The sequence below is a fragment of the Aptenodytes patagonicus genome, chromosome Z (genome assembly GCF_965638725.1).
Source record: "Aptenodytes patagonicus chromosome Z, bAptPat1.pri.cur, whole genome shotgun sequence".
NCBI lineage: Eukaryota > Metazoa > Chordata > Aves > Sphenisciformes > Spheniscidae > Aptenodytes > Aptenodytes patagonicus.
Window position 1 is genome coordinate 18,077,424 of NC_134982.1, and position 22,237 is coordinate 18,099,660.

Genomic DNA, 22,237 nt, shown 5'->3' on the forward strand with positions numbered 1-22,237 from the left:
AATGTACTATCATGCAAAACCTCTACTTCTTATCACAGCTATTATTACTAAGAATCTCTTGTTGTTTTCTAAAACTAGTAAACAAAGGCAAGGTGGGATCAGACTTGGAAGACTAAAAATCCTGCTGTTATTCTTAAAATCTTAAGAAGCGCAAGAAGAGTACATTTTAGGAAGTGTGTAAGTACACATGATTTAAGGAAAAAACCTGAATCGGTAAGCTCAGTGGAATAAGCAGATGTCTTCAGAAACTTCTTAACATTTCTCTCTGCTGATACGTGCAAAGATAACAGATGGTGCAAATGAGTCAACATATACTTTCAAGACCAATACTGGCAGAAAAAATGTAGAAAGTGTTTGGCATAGCATTCCACAGGAAAAGAGGTTTGACTGGAGGAGCAATGACTAAATATTATATATTTACTTTGTTCAGAGTCGTTACGTGACTTTGCTGTCATTACATTGTAATTCATACTTTGGTGCTATGTCTTTGGCACTAGCCATCAAACGAAAACAATGTAGGGTAACAGATCTTTCTTTTTCTTTTGATTATTTTTCCTGATGCAGAAAAATTTGAATATTAATCTGCTAATACATTCTCCCATTAAAAGCAAGCAGCAAGAATATCTACCTGTGATCACATTTTCATGGTAAGGATGAATGATTTTTGTTGTAGAATCAGTATGGCAATTCATAAACAGCAACAGAAGTGCAGATATTTGGCTTACGCACACAGCCAGGTCTTTCACATATATTTGAGTGAGGCCCATTGTGTTCAAAAGGACCATTCACATAAGATATGCCCAGAACCTCATAGGGGAGGCTTCCCTGTACGCTGCTCAGTACTGCTCTTTGTTCTGTGTATCTGTACCTAATCAGAGATACAATCATGAATTCCTACAGCTGTATATATAAAGTTACAAAATAATAAATTAAAGCTTACAGGAAAAATACTTTTTCTATTCTTTTGCCTATGAATCAGCCCCCTCTGACTCATCCTTTTATCTGGTCACTGTGCTCCCTTAACTGAACCCAAAAGACTGAAGAAAGTTTGTAATGCATGAATCCCATTTAAAATAACATTCCATTCCAAAGGATTATTTTAATGAGAATTTTTAAGGAATTTCACCTTACAAAGCTGTCACAAAGCTTTTATAAAGTTTAGAGTAAAATGCTAAAAGTACAGACTATGTCTGTTTTTCCCATGTGAAAATTTAACAGTGCCAAGAAACATTCTCCCACTGTGGAATTTGATTGCCTGTACTTTTAGTTTTTCAGAAAGAGGTGGTTTTGGCTGAGGCCAATTAATACTCTCCAAAACAGAGAACACAGCCTGAGACTTAGCACAGGTTCACTTGAGGCCACCTCGCCTTGGTAAGTAAGAAGTCCAGTTGTATGGAAGCAGGCTGTGGAGGCAATTGACTTCCAGGAGAGAAAACAGACCTGGGCATATTTTATCTACCAGTATTAATACAGCCCCCATGTCAATCAGTCAGTGACAAACTAAGGGACGAATACTGGTGAAGGAATTTTCAAAAATGTACCTGTTGCTTTGTCTCATGCCCATCTGCTGGAAAAGCGTGATCAGAATGCAGTGACACAGTCAGGCCTTTTTCAAGGGTTTCTGTTTCAGTTCCTTAAAGAACTCTCACAGGATGCGAACTGCATCTGCAGGGGGGATATCAGGGGGCTTTAGACTTTGCCTACCAGTTGTGACTATTTTTTGATACATCTGTTTTCAAACTTATTAGGTGGCATCATCTTTAGTAACAATTATTACCACCAGAGAGCATTCCTTCTCCCCTCCTTTGAAATCAATTTCATTATCACAAAATATATACCAAAAAAATGAAGTTTTTACAAACACCTATCACTGAAACTGCAGATGTTGCCCTGCCATTTTAGGCTGAACTTTGTTCTTCGAGATCCTTTTATTGAAATTTATGATGAAGACATTTGGCTTCTGTTCTCCTCTCTCATAGCACACTCAAAGTTTGATGAAGTTCAAATCACACTATTTTTTGATCCTGAAATAAACTTAAGTGCCATTGTTTACAAGGGACTGACTGGAACAGATGCACATTGTCCACCAAAGGGAAAATATGTTGTAATCACAGTAAGTACATAATAAGTATTGTGTGGTCACAATAAGTGGTTACAAGAAGTAAGTACATCTAGGTTTTTAGTAAACATAATTTCACTGGGCAAACAATGCATCTCAGAGAGAAACACTTTCTTACAACAAAAGAAAAAAAAGAGTCAAAACAACGGCATGTCTACTAAGAGAATACATAAATCCTGCAAGGAAGCATTTTCGATGAGAAACTGAAGTTCATGAAATAGCACTGTTCAGGAGAGGTAAAAAATCAGAGTGCATTAAGGACACCGTATCTTTTTTTCTGCTCTTTTCAGTTGGTGAAAGGAGCTGGATATGATGCAAAACAGTTTACTTAACAAGCCTTAAGCATTGAATCAAACCATTTATGAAATGCTTTTATAATACAACATTGAGAAAAGCTTTGCATTTTCAACAGTAGCTATGTGATAGTCAATAAAAGGCAGATGATAATGTGGGCTTAATATAGTACAGTTCTGGGAGACGGCTGAAGGAGTGAAGAGACATAAACCTGACTCGTGACTCCACAGCATACTGCTTTACTGAAAACTGTTAGGAAGAATCTCCACTGTCACAGACAATGTTTGCAACCAATTTAGAAAAGATAACTCGGCAGAAGGAACTGCATCTCTCTGTTCTGTGAAGAACTCAGACTAGACAGCAAATTATGTGAAGCATCTGATCCCAAATAAAATGACAAATGAAAATTATAGGGTTTTGGCAGTGGACATTTAGCTTTCTGAGTGTTATCACCATTCTCTTTGAATCAAAGTGATTTTGAAGCTACATAAAAACAAGGAAGGAAACAACTAACTTAGCAAGTGGCAGAAAAGGCTATTATTAGGAAAAGGCTAGGCAAACTTGATACATAAATTGAAAGGTACATAGACAGCCATGCACAAAATCAGTGTCACAATGCTTTCTCACTAAGAACATCTCAAAACATTCAAAGCCTGATTTTCCAAGAAATGCTTTCCTCCGTGTTCTATATATATACATACTCTAGCAAAATATTTTTGCTTTGTAAGTATTTGTAGGAATATGTCCTTTGGAAAAAAAAAAATTGTGGGTTACAGTAGATTAAAACAGTCTAATATAATCCACTCAAAAAGGCAAATGTGTCTACATAGGGTCTGAATATGTTCTAATCTGCTTAAAAATGAATCAAGGTGAACCAACGCTACTTTCACACAAAGAATTGGTGTAAAGATTGGGACTAGGATTCAGGAGTTCCAGTGCTTTAAAAAACAGGTTTTCTTTCCCTGGTAAAGTGATGCTTAGTCTAAAGATACAATTTTTATCATGTTTTACTTTTTCTTTCAGTAACATAGTTTTTAAGGCAGAGGTTCAGTGCTGGTTTTAAGCATCCTTCTTCACCTAGCTGGTATTGAAGTGTCACTATTCTTGTCAATTTTTCGATTTATTTCCTAACCTGATGCCTTTGAGACTTTAGGCTACATCTGGTTAGTTTACAGTTCTTCAGGAAATTAACTTACTAAATATCTGATCCCTCAAGAGGCTGGTCTGCTTTTTTGGTAAATCACAGTCCTTCATCAAATATTATGTCCTACAAAAAGCTGTGTATTATTTTATTAGGCAGTGACAGCAGGAAGCAAAGGAGTTTTGCAGCTGAAATTCTATTTTGGCTCTATGAAAAGAACAAACCTTGGTGTCAAAGCAAGTACACTGGATCTAGGTCAGAGGCTCTTCTTTTTCTGAGAACTCATCCGAGTTTTGCAGATGACCTGTTCTTAGAATCAGATGCCATAAAACTGCAGGTGCTTACCGGAGTGTGCAAGACTTTCAAGGTAATAAAATAATATAAATAAAAAATGATTTAGCAACCTAAACGCCACCCACAAAATGATGTCTAGGCATTAAAAAAAAAAAAATACTGACTCATAAAAAATTCATTTCCCTCCTCTACCAGAGGGAGGTTAATCTAAGTCCTAGAAGAATGTCCTAATTTTTGGGGTACCGACTTCATACTCTGAGGGGAAGGAAGGGGAATGTGCTCCTCGTCTCTTTTAATGCCCTTGAGGGAGCTGACAGAGCATCTGAGTGACCCTGTAGCATTCACCTAAAATGTGAGGAGCACCCAGGTCCCAGTTCCAGTTCTAAAGACAGGGACACCCCTGTACAACCAGCAGCCCATGCCCACTTGGTCACTCTGGGCCCTCTCAGGTAAAGTTACCACAGCACGGGGCGCAGCGCCAAGGCCAGCCAGCAAGGCCAGCTTTGAAACCATGGCAGTATGGCAGAGTCAGGACGCTGTGACACCGTGCCCATGCTTCTCGCCTAACAGCAAAATTCACATGGACTCAAAAAGTGATTGGACAAACTACTGGAAGAAACACACAGCAATGGCTATGAAACACATGGATACTGGCTCTGGACCCGAAAGTCCCTCAGCCACAAATTTCTGAAAGCTTGTAGGATATGCTAAAGGAACCGTCACCCCATGCTTGCTGTGGTTTGATCTTCCCCTGGGTGTCTGCTCTTTGCCACCCTTGGAAAGGGGCCAGACAGACCACGGGCCAGACTTCACGTGGCCACTCTGTCGGTCCTGTGGTCCCACCTGAATGAACCCTCAACAGCGGACTCATTAACTTGGATGCAGCCACACATTCATTTTGTCTTCAATTTATTCTCTTTCCTCTGCCCACCTTCCTACCTCTTCTCCAAAACCTCTTTTATTCTTCACCCGAAAGTGAGCTGCACTAAAGCCATTGATGCATAATTCTAATTTCATGTTGTCTTTTGTATAGACTGTTTCATTGCATTATTTTTACCTGATCAGTGATTATGTGGGATATAACCTCTTTTACTATCACGTGTCGTTTTCAAACAAATAGATTATTTGTTGCTGATCAGAGAAACAGGAGTTCAAAGATATTCATTCCTTGTTCTAAACTATTTACCTCCACTAAGATTTTTGTTATTTAAAGAAGAGGGAAAAAAGTACTTTGAGTAAGTCAAATTTGGAAAGAGCTATGGCCAAGTCATAAATATGCTTCATTGTTCTATATTTTGTTTCCACAGATTAGTGAATACAGGAAAGGACTAAGTCATAAATTACCTACTTTTCATGGGCCTAACTTTTCTTTAGCCAACTTGCCTTCTCACAGCTCCATAGTAAGTATTTATGAGACACCTGTTCCATCCACACAGCAATGGTAATGCCAGTTAACTGTACAGAAATGCTTGGAAAACATATGGGATACCTTCATAGCTGCAACATAAAAAGTAAGAAAGTCTCTCGTTGCATTTAAGAATTAAACTTCATGCTTTGATTACAGGAAGATCCACAAAGTTATCCTGCACAGTAACTATAACATCCACCTGCTAAGTAGTTTAAAGGAATTCAGGTTCCTCAGTCTAGATACCGAGGATGAAAATACTCTGACTGAAACGGGTAAGGCTGAGGCAGATGGCTCAGCCCAGAGGACAAACCTTGGGGAGAGGCCAGTCATGGGAGGTCTAGGATTGATGTCTGAGGGAGAGAGGAACAGAAAGAACGCCACAATCCTGAGCGATGGAGGATGAACAGGAATAGTAACAGTGCATTTCATTCTGTATTGTTTACAAATGGGTATCTACAATTACCAGTGGCCCAACTTGTCCTGGGTTTTGTTTGCGAGAATGGGCAATAAGGGCATAATAAAATTTCACATCAGCTGACTTCAGGAACTTCACTTTGATGGCCAAGTGAGTTGGAGAGTCTCCCTAGGCTCCCTACACAGTCAGCAAAAATCAGACTCCTGCAGATGGTGATTCAGAGTAGAAGTTTAATGCAGGTGCTTTTTATCACCTCCAGGGGAGAGTTTCTCTCTCCATCAGCTGCAGCAGGATCCTACTCAGCTAAAGCCACCTCCATCAGCTGCTTGAGCTACCCTGCTGAGTGGGCCTTTGTTTTAGTGGATGGACATGCCTGTCCATTTCTTCCTTACTCCTATCCAGTGGAGAAAATAAAATTCCTAGGACAGCCTCTTCTCTCAAGCTATGATTTTATTTTATGGCCCATGGGTTTGCTCTTGCAGTTGAATCTGACATTCAGATTAAGATATGGGTTTGCCAATGCAAAGGCTGACAAAAGTCAGTGGGGCTCTGTAAGAGAGGTGCTGGAGATTTGACTAGATGAATTCAGTTCCAGCACAGTGGCTTTAATGTAAGCATACTACAGTGAGATGGTACCATAAACCACAGATAGGAGCAAGCGAGAGACAAAAATAGATACCTAATGAGAACAGAGGAATGCTCAGAATGCAAACTTCATAATTATTCAATTATATGGATAAAGTTATACAGCAGAGAGCACACAATGAGAGTAAGAGTTCTTGGATTCAGGGTACATATTTGAATATCCACATTTTGAAGGCATGGCATTTACTTTGCTTGAAAAAGGTTGAGAAGGATGTTAAATTGGAAATATCTTAAAGGACTCAGATTCTAATGAAAACAGTATCTATTCACCAAAACACTGTGTTACCTAACTTGCAGATGGTTGGAAACCTTTCTCAACTAGAAGCTTCCTATTTACAGGGCACGGGCTAAATGACAAGATTGACCTTAAAAATCTGATACCTATTATGTGTTTAGTATAATCAAAAGAATAGTCCTTTTTACTATTAGTTGGTCCATTGAAACAAAGTAATCAAGCTATTCATTTAAGAGAAATTCAGTTACGTTTGCCCTGAAACCAGTACCATGTCAATGTTTGATTATGTTAATAAATGTAGCCACCCACAGCATTATGTATGGCACTAAGTATGAATAGTGATAAACAACAATCATTTATTTTTATTGCAACCATGTTTTGCATCCTCCAAGCACATAGGTACAGACAAGTTTTAGCTGGCTTACAAAGAGAAACAGTTTCATAATTCCCACCAAAAAGTTACAGACTGAAGTTCTCATTTCACTGAAATAAGGTTTAAAAAGGTCTTGAATTGAATCTAATTTAATAGAATCATAGAGTCATAAAATATTTTGGGTTGGGACTTTTACAGGTCATCTAGTCCAATCCCCTTGCAATCAGCAGGGACATCTTCAACTAGATCAGGTTGCTCAGAGCCCCGTCCAGCCTGACCTTGAATGTTTCCAGGGATGGGGCATCTACCACCTCTCTGGGTGTCCTGGTTTCAGCAGAGATAGAGTTAATTTTCTTCCTAGCAGCTGGTACAGTGCTGTGTTTTGGATTCAGGATGAGAACAATGTTGATAACACACCAATGTTTTAGTTGTTGCTGAGCAGTGCTTACACTAGTCAAGGACTTTTCAGCTTCCCATGTTCTACCGACTGAGAAGGCTGGAGGTGCACAAGAAGCTGGGAGGGGGCACAGCCAGGACAGCTGACCCAAACTGGCCACAGGGATATTCCATACCATGTGACGTCATGCGCAGTACATCAGCTGGGGGAAAGCTGGCTGGGGGGGGCTGCTGCTTGGGGACTGGCTGGGCACTGGTCGGCAGGTGGTGAGCAACTGCATCGTGCATCACTTGCTTTGTATATTATTATTATTATATTATTTTATTTCAAGTCTTAAACTATTTTTATCTCAACCCATGAGTTTTCTCACTTCTACTCTTCCAATTCTCTCCCCTATCCCACAGGGGGATGGGGGGAGTGAGCGAGCGGCTGTGTGGTGCTCAGTTGCCGACTGAGGTTAAACCATGACATTGGGCAACCTGTTCCAGTGCTTCACCACCCTCGTTGTAACAAACCTCTTCCTTATACCTAGTCTGAAACCCCCCTTTAGTTTAAAACCATTACCCCCTGTCCTATCACTACAGGCCCTGCTAAAAAGTTTGCCACCATCTTTTTTAGAAGCCCCCTTTAAGTACTGATAGGCTGCAATAAGGTCTCCCTGAAGCCTTCTCTTCTCTAGGCTGAACAACCCCAACTCTCTCAGCCTTTCTTCATAGGAGAGGTGTTCCATCCCCTTGATCGTTTTTGTGGCCCTCCTCTGGACCTGCTCCAACAGGTCTGTGTCTTTCTTATGCTGAGGGCTCCAGAGCTGGACGCAGCACTCCAGGTGGGGTCTCAGCAGAGCAGAGTAGAGGGGCAGAATCACCTCCCTCGACCTGCTGGCCACCCTTCTTTTTTCAGATCACGTGGCTATTTCTTCCTTCTGAAGTTTACATTAAAAATACCAGAATTCTTGTTAAACAAAGAAAATATATTAAAGTATTTTTCAGATCCAACCTTTAGAATCAAACCTGTGAAAAGGAACAAAATCACTCTATGGGAGGAAGTTCATCAGAGGAAGTATATGAAAGGAGCTTTCATTCTTCAAAACAGCAAAATTACATGTTTTTCCACTATCTTTTAAAATAAAATTGAGAGTAATTATTGATTAGAAACATGGGTTATATTGTATTTGGATGAGTTTTCATTCATACCATACATATTTAGTTGTTCATTCAGATTAGGCATTCAGTGTCACCACTGTAAGTAAATAATTTAAATGGTAATTTTTTTCTGTCTTGAGGTCTGAAAGATTTTAAAAGCAAAAGACTAAAACCAACAAGCTTTGTTAAACCCTAGAAATCGTTCATCTTTTATTTATTTGTACACATGCCAACTTTGTTTCCTCAAATCATGTTGAGACAGATGAGTGCACTGGATCATACATTTTTAAAAAAAAAAAAAAAAGAGACTTCAGCTTCGGATGTTATATTTCTATTTAAACTGCCTCATTCCTTCTTTCTCCTCCCCACATCATTTTTTTTGTGTGTGTGTTTTGTCTTCACAATTCAACTAAGCTGGTTTAGAGTTAATATATTTTATTGATCTGCAAAACACATTCAGTTAGGAGCAGTGCAGTTATACTGTTATTTCTGAGGGCACATGGCATTTCCAGGATACACTTCTGTCAGTATTTGTATGTTATCCTTTCCATAAATAGCTGCTTTGTAAAGATACTGGCTGCAAAAGCCCAAGGGAACCTCACCCTTGCATATTCATACAACTCAGAAATAAACTCATTTCTTTTAGAGTAAGTTTTATACTACTGCATTTAGGCACAAAAAAGGAGGAAGGTCTCTTCATGAAGGAGGGTTGATTCTTGAGGGGGAAACATGGAAATTAAATTTTGGTGATAAATGGGCAAGACCCTCCTTGCATCCAGCAGGAAGGTCTTGTTGCAAAAGTAAAGCCATGACAATCAGTGCTAGAGAATAACAAGAAAGTAAAGGCACATTTTATATATTCTGTATTGCATCTGTGTTTAATATACAGAGATGAAGGTAAGGGACAGGCAGCATTTAGGTGAATGGCATGGATTATGAGAGCTTATAGAGAGACATCTGCATAGGTCCAAAAATTCCGGAGCGAAATCTGCCCTCGCCTACTGGAAACGTAGCACACCTGCCGATTGCCCTTGAATGTACCTTTCCAAGGTGAGCTCTTTCATCTTGTCTTCACACGATTCTGAGGTAAATTTATATTTTGCTCCCAAAAAAAGGTTTTTATCATGCACCATAAACTTTATTTCTGAACACCTGGAAAAAGCTATTCAAAATAAATAGAAAACTCCCTCAAATATTCTTCTGTCAATGTTGTTTTAGCAACATTTAACTGAGTTTAGATTTGGCATAACTTTTCTAGTTGTACCCTAGAGATAAATTTAAAAAGTTTTTTACTATTAGAGATAAGCGTAAGGATATTACGTATTATTGCAGAGTGACAAATGATTGGTGCTATGCCTTTATTCCTGACCACTACTCACGTTACTCTTTGTAAAACTGAGCTAGCAGTCTGAGTAGACTCTGCTTGAAAATATCACTTCGAAGTAGAAAGTTGTTCAAAAACAATCATGTAAGTCCCTCCCTATCTATATCTATAGATATGTATTATCTATATACAGATAATCCTTTTTTGATTATATGTACTATTGTCAAAGTGCTAGGCTACCCTCAAATGCAAGCTAACTTCGTCCTCTTCCAAATATAAAAGACCAAATACAGTGACTACACTTTAATGTATTTTTGCCTTAAAAAATACAGAAAAGGACAAAAATATTTTATGGAAATCCAAGAGAAACTACATTATCTTATTTTATTACAGATTAAGGCATCTTGGATGGAATAAAATTATACATGAGATGGACTGGAAAAGGTACGAGTCATGTCTGAAGAATATGGGAACTATTTTTTGTCTCATTCAAATGCCAATTGCTGATTTTCAGAGATTGTTTCAAATATTTCTCTCATTGTATTAGCAGTAGTGCAAAATGTGGGTAAAATTTTGTTATTGAACTAGACCTGATAGTGTACATCTCTCTCTGCTCCAATCCTATTCCTATGAGACTGTCATGAACCTTTTATAATAAACACCAGCCATACAAAACAAAGAGAAACAAAGCATTAAGGTAATGTCAATAATGTTTTTTGGAAATTTAGGGAAAACTGTTTTTATTTTTACAGCTAGATTAAATAGATTAGTAAATGATTTATAGCATTTTTTTAAAAGATACTCAGCAATTTTTTAATGCTAAGACTGCTGTTCCTCCCACTGCAAATTATTAGAAGTGGTATACAGACCAGAGAAGGTCTCACCACAGGGCTTTGGTCTTTTCCTTATGTTACCAATAGTATCTTCTAAGCAGTAAATGAAACAGACATAAAAATCCAGATAGCATAAAGAAAACAAAATATATTTGAGGCATTTAATGTTTAAAGTAGTTGATACAAGAAAGTGCTCACTGCTTGCTCATAAAAGTAATACGTAGACATCTGTACACTGACTATCTAGAAGATATTCTTCAAAATTTACTCATGAATAATAACGTTAAATAAAATGCTGCACATTTCAGATAATGTAAAATTTGTGGACTATTACTGTATTTCTCCTGTAGAAAATCCTTTCCATCTTTTCTATTAAATTACGTTATTTTCTGAAAGTTTTATACCTCTATTTGAATTACTTCAGGTAGAGTCTGCTCAAATGAGTGTATGTGCAGAAAACAGGAAGAGCAGGAAAGGGGAGGGAAGGGAGCAGTGTTACAGAAAATTACACTCCTTTTCTAAAACAGACAAAATATGCGCAGGCTAAATCCGAATGAGTTGTGTACATCCCTGGCTTATATGTATAAATATACAAGCAAAACCAGTTCAGACATTAGGAAAATCAGTACATTAAAACAAATGAAAGAAAACAATAATGCCATGTATTTCCTGCTTTTCTCATGTTTTGGTAACCAGAACTGGATGCAAATCGAGACTTCCAGTTCTACAGGGAATTCTCCTTGTTTAGCTTTTAGCTTCATTCTGAATTAAAGTGAAAATACGAAATATTAAAATTTCCATGGAAGGAGAAGTTCAGAAATAACCAGATTTAAAAACATTGTTATGATACCCTCTTGCCTCCCTCTGGGATTTTGGGAATCCAGACTACAGATCCTATAGACTACTGATGTAGGTGTGGTGGACGCAGGTCAATGGAAAGAAAAATATCTCAAGTGTCTGATTGTATGAAAGTGCCTCGGTTCAGAATTACATGACCCAGGAACAAAGTATCTTGCTTTGATTTTTCTAATGTAAGCATTCTAAATGTACAATTTCAGGTGTCCAATTTTTATGTCTAACTGCATCTCAATAGAGACTTCTCTCCAGATGTACTTTAGATATTAGGATGAGTCAGGTGCTGAATAGCCATGTGTAGAAAGTTCAAATTTGATATGGCAAAATCCCTCAGTTAAAAGCAGTAAAATCAGTGCTCTTGAGAAAACCTGATTGTGATATGGCTGATAATGAGACCTGGGCAATAATATGCAGCTTATGCAAAAACAATTATCTTTATACAGTCTTAAAACATACAGATCAAGAATTAGACTGTGCATATTAATACAGGTTTGCAATGAAAAAGAGAAAGGTTTGCTGAAGAACAGCTGTATCTGAATGGTACTCATCTGGCTGGATCTACATCTGGATTTATTCTGGGAAACCTGCTCCCGCATAAATATTCCAAGGGTTCACTTTTTGGATATTCCAGTCACAGGAGAAAAGGCCACTCATGGAGAGCTACTTCAGAATAATTGTTCCACACTGATACCCCAAATCAACCTGGAATACCACCACATGCAGATAAACACTTATGTTAAATTTATAGAGACAGAGCAAAGTAGCCTAATCCAGCTTCCCCAGAACAAAGGGAACACTCTCTTCTGCAACAGAGAAGCTGCATTTGGCCATGAGGTGCTTATAACTCTTCCTGAATATTCATTCTATGGCAAATGAGGGATACAAGGTTCTAAAATATGACAGGTGCAACTTATGTTTCTGCTTTAGTTCACTTTTTTTATTAAAGAAATGGCTTAAGGCATGCTTTATGACGTCTATTATTTTTCCCTAGAATGTCTATCAAACACAACATTAGACTTAACCATATTATGTGCAGTTTCTTGTATTCTTTGAAGTTTAAGGCTTACATAAAATATTTTGTAATTTACAGTTACCAGAAATCTCTTCACAATATACTGCAGTATAAGCATTTATGAGTTGGGTTGATTCTTGAGGGGGAAACATGGAAATTAAATTTTGATGATAAATGGGCAAGACCTTCCTTGCATCCACATCTTGATAATTTCCTACTAGCTCTTAGAGTAACAAAGAAAAAGTGTGGAAATAAGTTAGTATCTGTTAGGTACATCAATTTGCTTTTGCATGCCTGCTCTAACTAACTGCTTCGTTATGCTTATCCCATATAAGGAAGACCAGCTTTCTGTCTGAAAGAAACAGAGGCATGCAAGGCAGCTAACTAATTCATTACAGAAGTCATCCTCTTCAGCACCTATTATCATATCAATAACACAGTGCTACAATCAACACTTACAAACACGGGTGTCCTAATTTAGATCCTTTCTCTGTAGCACTTAGCACCAATATCTACTGAAATAACGATCACCATCAGCATTAAATAATTGTATCAATACTACAACATTGAGTTTAGAGTATTTTAGTGAGAGTAAAGTAAGATAGCAGGGCTTATGACAGTAGTTGAGCTCATAATGCTAAACAATTTCCAAAGTTGGTGGAGTTGTTGGATTACAACTGGGAATACCTTCTTTGAAGGACTGATTTCACTTTTGTCTCAGTTGTAATCCAAATATTCATGGATAACATGAATACTTTCACTAACGTTAAACTTTTAGGAAGTTTTAAACCTCCCTGTAAATGATTTTGCACTTTTATTTTTCAACTTTGAAGGTTCTACATCTCAATTAGCTCATGGTATTAACACAATGAGCTCAAAATGATAACCCGAGAACACATCAAGTCATGAACATGAATGCATTTGTCATTGTTTTAGGTTAGGGAACCAGGGCCTGACCTTCACAGAATCTAAAACAGTTTCTGCTATAATTCAGATTTTTAGAAAGAGGAAGAAGAAAACTGCTCTGCACCAGTGTTTCATGGCCTGAAAGAGACAAATAATACAATCTCAACCAGAAAACGTAAAAGAAACAGTAAGAAAATAGTATGAAACAAATGAATACAATTTTTACGACAAGAAACAGCAGCCATGATGGAAATAACTTTTAATGCATACTGTATAGACGCTGGGTTTGATCACAGGAACTTCCTTATTATTTGAAATCAATTTCCTGTTGGCAGAAATCAATACACAGAAAAAATATAAATAATGAAATATTTTCAATAAATATGAGGCACAGGAAATCTATTGACTGTTTTTATGTAAGTACATCAGAAATCTACTGTCAAAAATACACACTCCAAAAGTACAGAAGACATCAGCAAAATTATATAGAATATTACACCAAAGGAATGAAGGTAGGAAGGAAAAGTTATTTTTACTTCCCTTTCTAGCCCTGCAATAGCAGTTGACCTGCTAACTTGTCAGAGAACAGAAAAAAGCTTAAGCCAAAACCTATGTGGTCTTCCTAAAGCTTCAGCAATTGTTGTGAAAATGAGAACTTGACTTGTTTTCCTCTTCACTGATCACGACACACTGAGTTAAATCAACAGTGTCCTCAGCTACCCCATTTCTCTGGTCCTCGCTAGCTGGGCTTAAAACTTTGGTATCGCAATTAACACATGTCCTCAGTCTGCATTAAACATACCTTGCCATTTAACACTGCATGTCTCTGCAGTCTCTTATAGTACCAAATCACATGAACTAATATATTCTCCTGAGCTAATATATATGTAGGCCTAACAATTGATCCCACCCCACTGAAATGGGTCATTACTTCATGATCTTGATGCAGGGGGAAACAGACTGACCTCAGTGACTAGGACAGTGCTGTGTGCAAGTGAGAGCAGTAACTGAATTCTGAACAGCTGCACATACTAGAAGGGATATTATTATTCACTGTAGATTCCCAAAATATGGGTACCTTTATCCCAAGAATGTCAGTTACATATTGTTGTTCTCGGTATTACCACATATGAGGTTCAACAAGGCCAAGTGCAGGGTCCTGCACATGGGTTGGGGCAACCCCCGGTATCAGTACAGGCTGGGGGATGAAGGGATTGAGAGCAGCCCTGCCGAGAAGGACTTGGGGGTACTGGTGGATGAAAAGCTGGACATGAGCCAGCAATGTGCGCTCGCAGCCCAGAAGGCCAACCGTATCCTGGGCTGCATCCAAAGCAGCGTGGCCAGCAGGTCGAGGGAGGTGATTCTGCCCCTCTACTCTGCTCTGCTGAGACCCCACCTGGAGTACTGCGTCCAGCTCTGGAGCCCTCAGCATAAGACATGGACCTGTTAGAACGGGTTCAGAGGAGGGCCAGGAAAATGATCGGGGGGATAGAACACCTCTCCTATGAAGAAAGGCTGAGAGAGTTGGGGTTGTTCAGCCTAGAGAAGAGAAGGCTTCAGGGAGACCTTATTGCAGCCTATCAGTACTTAAAGGGGACTTCTAAAAAAGATGGTGGCAAACTTTTTAGCAGGGCCTGTTGCGACAGGACAAGGGTGAATGGCTTTAAACTAAAGGGGGGTAGATTGAGACTAGATAGAAGGAAGAGATTTTTTACACTGAGGGTGGTGAAACACTGGCCCAGGTTGCCCAGAGAGGTGGTGGATGCCCCATCCCTGGAAACATTCGAGGTCAGGTTGGACGGGGCTCTGAGCAACCTGATCTAGTGGAAGATGTCCCTGCCCATGGCAGGGGGGCTGGACTAGATGACCTTTAGAGGTCCCTTCCAACACAAATTATTCTATGATTCTATATTTCCAAATTGTGTTGTAAATAGAGCATTTATCTGAGTTGGGCAATTCCCCTTATTTTGATCACAGTCCATCTCTGATAGGTAATTTCAACATTTTATCTGTTCTTAGAAGCATTTGCTATAATTAGTCATACATAAATACATGAGTATAAAATACATTAGAGTAGTAGTATACCTCATGAGATTCTCAGTGCCTCTATTAATCAGATGATTCCCGTATGTTCCGTATTTTCTAAGCACCCAATTTAAGATTGTGGGATTTGATTTACATAAGCATTTATTGCTCAGCACTGCAAATGAAGTTAGAGGAATCTAATGCTTTAAACGTGGCTCTACAATACCTTGCCATATAATAAAAAGGTACTCAAAAACATTTGTGAAGCTCTAAATAATGATTATCACATAATGACCAAATGCAGAAAAATCTCATGAGAAAATTAGCTGCCCTAATAGCCAACTATAGGGAAGAAGGTGCTAAGCTGATACATTATCAAAAAGGAGAAAACCCAATGCTGAATAACACATCAAATGATTATAATGCATTCCTTGAGCTCCATTGAGTAAAGCAGAGATCTTATTGAAAAAAAACATGTGATTGTGTAATGGAAAATGGTGTTCATTACTAAGATATGTTGAGAATTAAAGTTCCGTGTGCTATTACTAAATAGTTTCTGTGCATATTATATATATGTTAGCATAGTTCTTAGAGTGTTACAAATCCTCACCACCTCCTGCATTTCTGAATTTGCCTATCAAGTATTCATTTAAGTCATTCATTTTATAATGAGAGGGACTTTCAGACTCTACAGCAGAAATACCCAAATTCTTTTCCTAGCAATGCTGATACTGTCAGAGATGAAGATCTGAAGTCTAAAGTCTGATTTCCCTTGGCCCTGAGGAAATGATGTGACACAAAGGGGAGTTAATACAATGCAAAATCCCACATCACCAAATCCAAAACCTAAAACCCCCCAAGAGTTACAAACAATCCAACTGCAAGGACAGTAAGGAAAAGCCAAAACAAAGAAACCAGAATAACTGAAGGGTTCTTGCTGAGCAAACATCGGCTGACTGCCATGAGAAATGCCAGCAAAGCAAGCCCTTTCCAAAAGCTTTACAACCCCTTCTGGCTTTTAAAAACCCCAGCCTTCAAGTTAAATTCTATACTTCTCTGCTAGATTTTTATCTCACTAAGGGAACAATATATGTGAAAAATTTGGAAATGTCAGCTAAATACCCTGTTTAAAGGACCATATGTTTTCCTAACCCTACAACCAATTATTGCAAATATAGAAAGGAAAATATAGGTTAGGGATCTTCAGATACTGTTACTTCAAGGACTAACATGCCTTTGAGTCTTTGCCATAGGTGATATGAAAAGCCAGAGCAAACCTCCAATACAACAAAAACTAATCATCTGCTGCAAGGGATGCTTTATTACAGACAGTCATGCTTAGATGGCCAGATGGCATCAGTGGCAAAAATGTCATCTCTCATCTCTACTTGCCTAGAAACTCTGTCCCATATAAGACCTCGCTATAACTGTTCATCAGTTGGGACCTACACGCTGTGTTTTCATAATTCACTGCAGTTGAAACCAAATGCAAAATGCAGAATCCTGGTTTGCACAGACTGACTGTAGGAGAGCATCATTGTGCTTTTCTGTTCTTGTGCCTCCCTTGGTTTCAGCTGCAAGTTTTACTCCTAATTTTCTAAAGAACTATTGGCTTAAACTCTGAGATATGATAAAGATGTTTGGTCTATGAGTCATTATGGAAGTACACTAGTCTGAAGCAATGCAGATCAGAAAGCTGAGGATAAATCACACAAGGAGCTGCAGATAATAGGCTTTCTGAGCCAAGGAGAAATTAGGCAGCATCATTAGGAAAGTCTGTGAAACTCCTTCAGAAAAGACCTTTTTTAGGAATGAAACTCACAATCCTAGTGTTAAAAAAAACTAGGAACGGCATCAGAGAGCCATATACCCTCACAGAAGTAATTGGTTTTTTGTCTGTAATGGATTGGTTGGAACATGACTTAAGGTGAGCGGAAGAAACATCTGCTGCTTACTTTTATATTACATTTACTGGTTTTCTTAAGGAGAAGTGCATTGATATTCTGGAAGAGCACAAGATCCGGCCTGTCAATAGTAACTCAGCATTAATAAAGTCAGTGCAATCAAATGGCAGTAAAGATACAGAAGCGGGCAAGTGGGATCACATTTAGAAAAATTAAAGGAAGATGACAGCTCTGGCTTTCATGTCATAGCAACATGAAGGCCAATGTTAGGAACTGGCCAAGAAGGCCAATCTGAGAGTACAGATACAATATGGGTTCATTATTATTATTATTGAAGATAACATCCCAAAGTGATCTGAACATTTTTGTTGAACTACTTAGGCTGTAGGTTGGTGCAGTATTAACCAGTGGTGATCTTATTCCCCTTTACAGAGAAGGCTTTCCATTTCATAGTCTACTTCATGATGCACTATGACATATTTATCATCCTTTCAAAGACGAAAATCCAACCGATTTCTTTTGCTTTAATTGCATTCAGTCACATTGTTCAGAGATGCAGTAAGCAAAATGCAGCTTGGTTTCATTATCCTATTCCTTTGTGACATTAAATTTAACCTATGTTATTTTTCTTAACAGTATTTATAAAGTAAAACCGTGAGCATGCCTGTGGAATTTGAATACTTTTGCATATCAGCTCGTACAGAAGAAACAGCTTTCAGCAGAAGGCTTTTAGAAGAAGTTCTTGCACTCTGCAGCCTGAAGCAACTAATGTGCAAGACAGAAGGGAACTATGGGCTGGAAGAGTACGCCAGGCTGTGTCAATTGAGGAGACAGCATGTCATCCTCTGGCATCCTTACTTCCTTTAGCATCAGGTTATCTGCAAATGCTCTGGCTTCCAACTGACTTGCATATTAGAAAACTAACTTTTTCTGGCTGACACACATTGGCTTGAATAAGTCTTCAAGCCAATGATCACCATGAATAAGTGTTAAAATTTTATGTCAAAGCAAAATTGGTGTATTAGCCTGAGGTTAGCCCTTGCAACAATGTCATTTTGAGGAATGTACATTGGAGTCACAGTGTGAAACCCAGGAAATGCTCACACAAACCCTCCCCTACTCAAAAAAAGATTGAAATTCTAAGGGGGGCAATTTTGCCTTTCTAAGAACTTGTATTTCAAGTTTATTTCCTGCAATCAGGAAATGTCTCGTAATATCATGATGGGATCAGAAGAAAGGTCTAGTTGTTTCCCCCAACAGTGGCTTTAGATCTGCTCCTGATTCCAGGCTGGCAGTCCACAACTCTTTCTCTTGCCATAGGACTAAAAGACTGCCTATGCTGTGAACATAATCTTGCTCAATTTTCAGATCTCCCCACAATGTTCATTAACAGCAACAGTGTCAGTTGCCAGACCAAAAAAAAAAAAAAAAAAAAAAAAGTGCAACTTTCAAAAAGGATCTTTCCAAGAGTATGTGGCCAGTAAGGATAGAGTATTGTTTCTGTAAAAAAACCTGAGTGTGGGCAGGCAGAAAGAAGGGTCTCCCTGAGCATGTGCACAGTGCGCACAGCCTTCTTAGATTAAATGTAGCTCTTCTTATAGAAGAGAGAGAATTTAATAGTTTAGTGTTCTCTAAAAGTTAAATACTCCAATTAAGTGTAATCCAGGGCTTCCTTTCACTCGCTAGCATGGTTTTCATCCAGATCTTTAACAAGCTGGTAGAAAATGTACCCTTTCTAAATGTGAATGGAGTATGTTACAAAGCAGAACCCAGAATGCAGCAGAATGCAAAGATGTGCCAGTCAGCATCCTGGTGACCTACATTTATTGTAGCAATCCCATTTTTGAAGATATGTTACTATTTTTTTTAGGAAAGCTGCACAATGAGGTATGAGCAAACACGCTGCTTATCACTAAAGATGTTGCTTGATGACTGCAAATACTTGTCTGTATGACTGACAATCTTAGTCAACGAGCTTCCACAGTAATGTGCAGTATTATGTTCCTAAAGGAACAAATACTGTTATGTTTCTACAACAGAAATACGTGGGACTAAGCAAGAGGCCCATCTACAGTAAAGGCGCTGTTTTATGGATTCTGAAATTGTAAATATGGGAGAGACACATGTTTTCAGATGGCCAATGATATAGTTGCTTGGGGCTTTTTCTTTTTGGTATAGGCACATTTCAACAACTTTTTCAGTGTATTTCCTATGAAAATGTTCTGTGTATTTCCTCATTATCTGACTTGATAAAAACTACTTAATTCTTCACAGCCATTGATCTTTAAGGCACATGTCAACCAAGCAGAACATCATTACCCTTCCTTATAAATAAGGCACAGCCACCTTCCATTCTTGAACAGTCTGTTCACACACAGAAAACTATCATAGAAGTAAATCTATTTCTCATATTTTACTTAGAAAAAACTCATGTCGACTGTTAAGTTGGGAACAACTTGGTAAAGGGATCATGAGATGACCCAAAATTTATTTACAAAACAAACTGAGGACAACGTTAGATGAGACAAACACCAATAATATACCTTCAGGAGCATTCTGAAACCACAGCCTAAATTGAAAGCACTGGTGGACTCAGTGTTTCCAAATTTCTTTTGGTGGCTTTTTTGAGGGAACGAGGGTTAATAAATTAAAATGACCTTAAAACTGAAAGTATTTTCTGGCTCATTTACTGACAATGAGTCAGTATCATTTTACTGGTGATGAGGGCTACAAAACAAACTTTAGTTCATTAGCAAGCCAGCCAACAAAACCCAAAAGTAACCTTGAATAAATTGCAGGGCAGTGTATTACTAGGCATGTATTTTTACACTTAAGTCTGAAGCTAACTGTTTAGAAAAATAATGTTTAGAAAGCACAATGAAAAATGAACAATACTTACAACCATACCGTTTAGGGACACCCAGCAATCTGGTGGGAAATCCTGGAGTAATGGTACTAAAAACTGCAGACAACCATCCCAGTGGCACAGCAGCAGCATCATTCCGATCAGATTAAAGATTCTCACCACAGCACTGGCCAGATCATACGTCATGTGGAAAATCTGTGGGCAAAAGTTACAGGTGATGTACGTGATGCAAATCAGAAATGCAAATCATTTACTTCTCATCGGGCAAGTTAAAGGCAAAGAATTATCATCCTGAACTTCTAAAAAAACTGAGATTTCTCAGCAAGGACCATTAATTTGGGCACACTAATTTGGGCAGAGAGCTGTGCTGACACACCTGATTCTTGGATGCACTCCCATGTTGTGTAAGCTGCTGAAGAAGGCATATTTTGGATAAGAAGTCACCAACTAAAGTGTTTTCTTAAAGCCTACAACTCTTTTCAATTGAAGCAAGTCTCACAAATTTAAAAAACCTGGCAAAGGTAGTGAGACCATTACTTGCCTGTGAATTTGGTGTCTAAATACTCACAAAGTTGTGGGAGATACAAATTCAATGACCCGTTCAGAAAAGATTCACCTTCGCATTTCTTACCTTCGTAAAAGCACCAAAATCTGAGTGAAGAAACAATATAAGTAATTTTACATATTTTTGGACTTCTATTTCTATACTATTAATCCAATTTGCACATACCACTTCACCAAGCAAAATGACAAAAAGGTAGTTCATCACTCTTAATCATCAGCAGTTTTCCTAAAATACTGAGAATCCTGTGGCTACTACATCTGTAGTAGCTAAGTTTATGTAAAACTAATATAATCATTTGGATTTCAATATATTCCTCCGTTCTTAGACAAAAACTGTTTGCATCTGAAAAGTTTCTTAGAGCAAATCACACATATACTTTTAAAAACAACATAGACATTTTCAGGTTTGTCATGGGCAAATTTGTTGGACAGAATTAGCATGAACAGTCACCTGCCAAATAGTATGGAGAAAAACACTGTATTTAGAACTTTTCTGCCATATTGGTTTTAAAGCATTTCCAAACTACAAATACAGACATATTCTTTACTTATTACACAATTCAGTCAACTCAAGATAAATATGTTACATTTTAATACGCATAATTATAACTATGCAGGAGGTCCATTTAGAAGATCAAGAATGTCCAGTTGGTATTTCATGGAATTTTAAGTAGAAAATATTATTTAATTGTACAGATAGACATAGAAATAAGAGGTTTTAGCACTGAAAACATCAGATTGCTAGAGGTATACAGCCATATTGGCACATGACATTTTGCATTTGTATAGAAAATAATTCACGTATGAAAGAGGGAATGTTTGTATCCCAACTTTTACATATGTAAACTAAAAGCAGACATTAAGTACCCACACTGTATATGAGTGCAAGTGCAAATATGGAGAGCGTGTTACAGTGTCTTTCAACATCATTTTCTGTTAGTGGGAGTTTGTCCTTGTTTGAAAATGATGGTGTATGTTTTGAGTCCCAAAATGCAAAACCTGCACAGTAGAAACATACCTCAGACATTAACTTTATGTGCAAAACATTTTTTCAATCTAGGGCATTTTAAGAGAACATATTCCAAATTCCAGTTTGATAGACATTGGAAACAGATGCTTGTAACATTATTCAAAATGTCATGTCTTATCCAAATGCCATCTAGCTCCTGTCAACATTGAGGAGATGACACTGATTTTTAGGAGATACTGTAAATGGAAATAAACAGAAAAATGTCACCATTACACATTTGTCTTGTTAAGAAATGTATTTACATTACAGCTATTTCAGTTTCAGTAACATGATATGAACTGAGAGAGTAGCTGTGTGAAATGAAATAATTTTATTTTAAAGAACTGGAAAAAATAGCAAGGATTACTACTGTTCTGGAACACTAACACTCATTCAGGTTACACTTTATCCACGTGGTTATTATACTACAACCACAAAGTGCAGATAAATTCCTGATCACATGAAAAGTTGCAGAA

The 22,237-nt window shown here is 38.0% G+C and overlaps 1 protein-coding gene across 2 annotated transcripts in view; it reads right to left on the bottom strand.

Annotated features, from left to right (window-relative positions):
- HCN1 (hyperpolarization activated cyclic nucleotide gated potassium channel 1) overlaps window positions 1–22,237 on the bottom strand; it is a 215,197-nt gene that overhangs the window by 81,212 nt on the left and 111,748 nt on the right. For both annotated transcript variants that reach the window (XM_076362698.1, XM_076362697.1), the window contains exon 3: window positions 20,222–20,383. In XM_076362698.1, coding sequence (XP_076218813.1) covers window positions 20,222–20,383 — 162 coding nt within the window. The remainder of the gene's footprint in view (window positions 1–20,221; window positions 20,384–22,237) is intronic.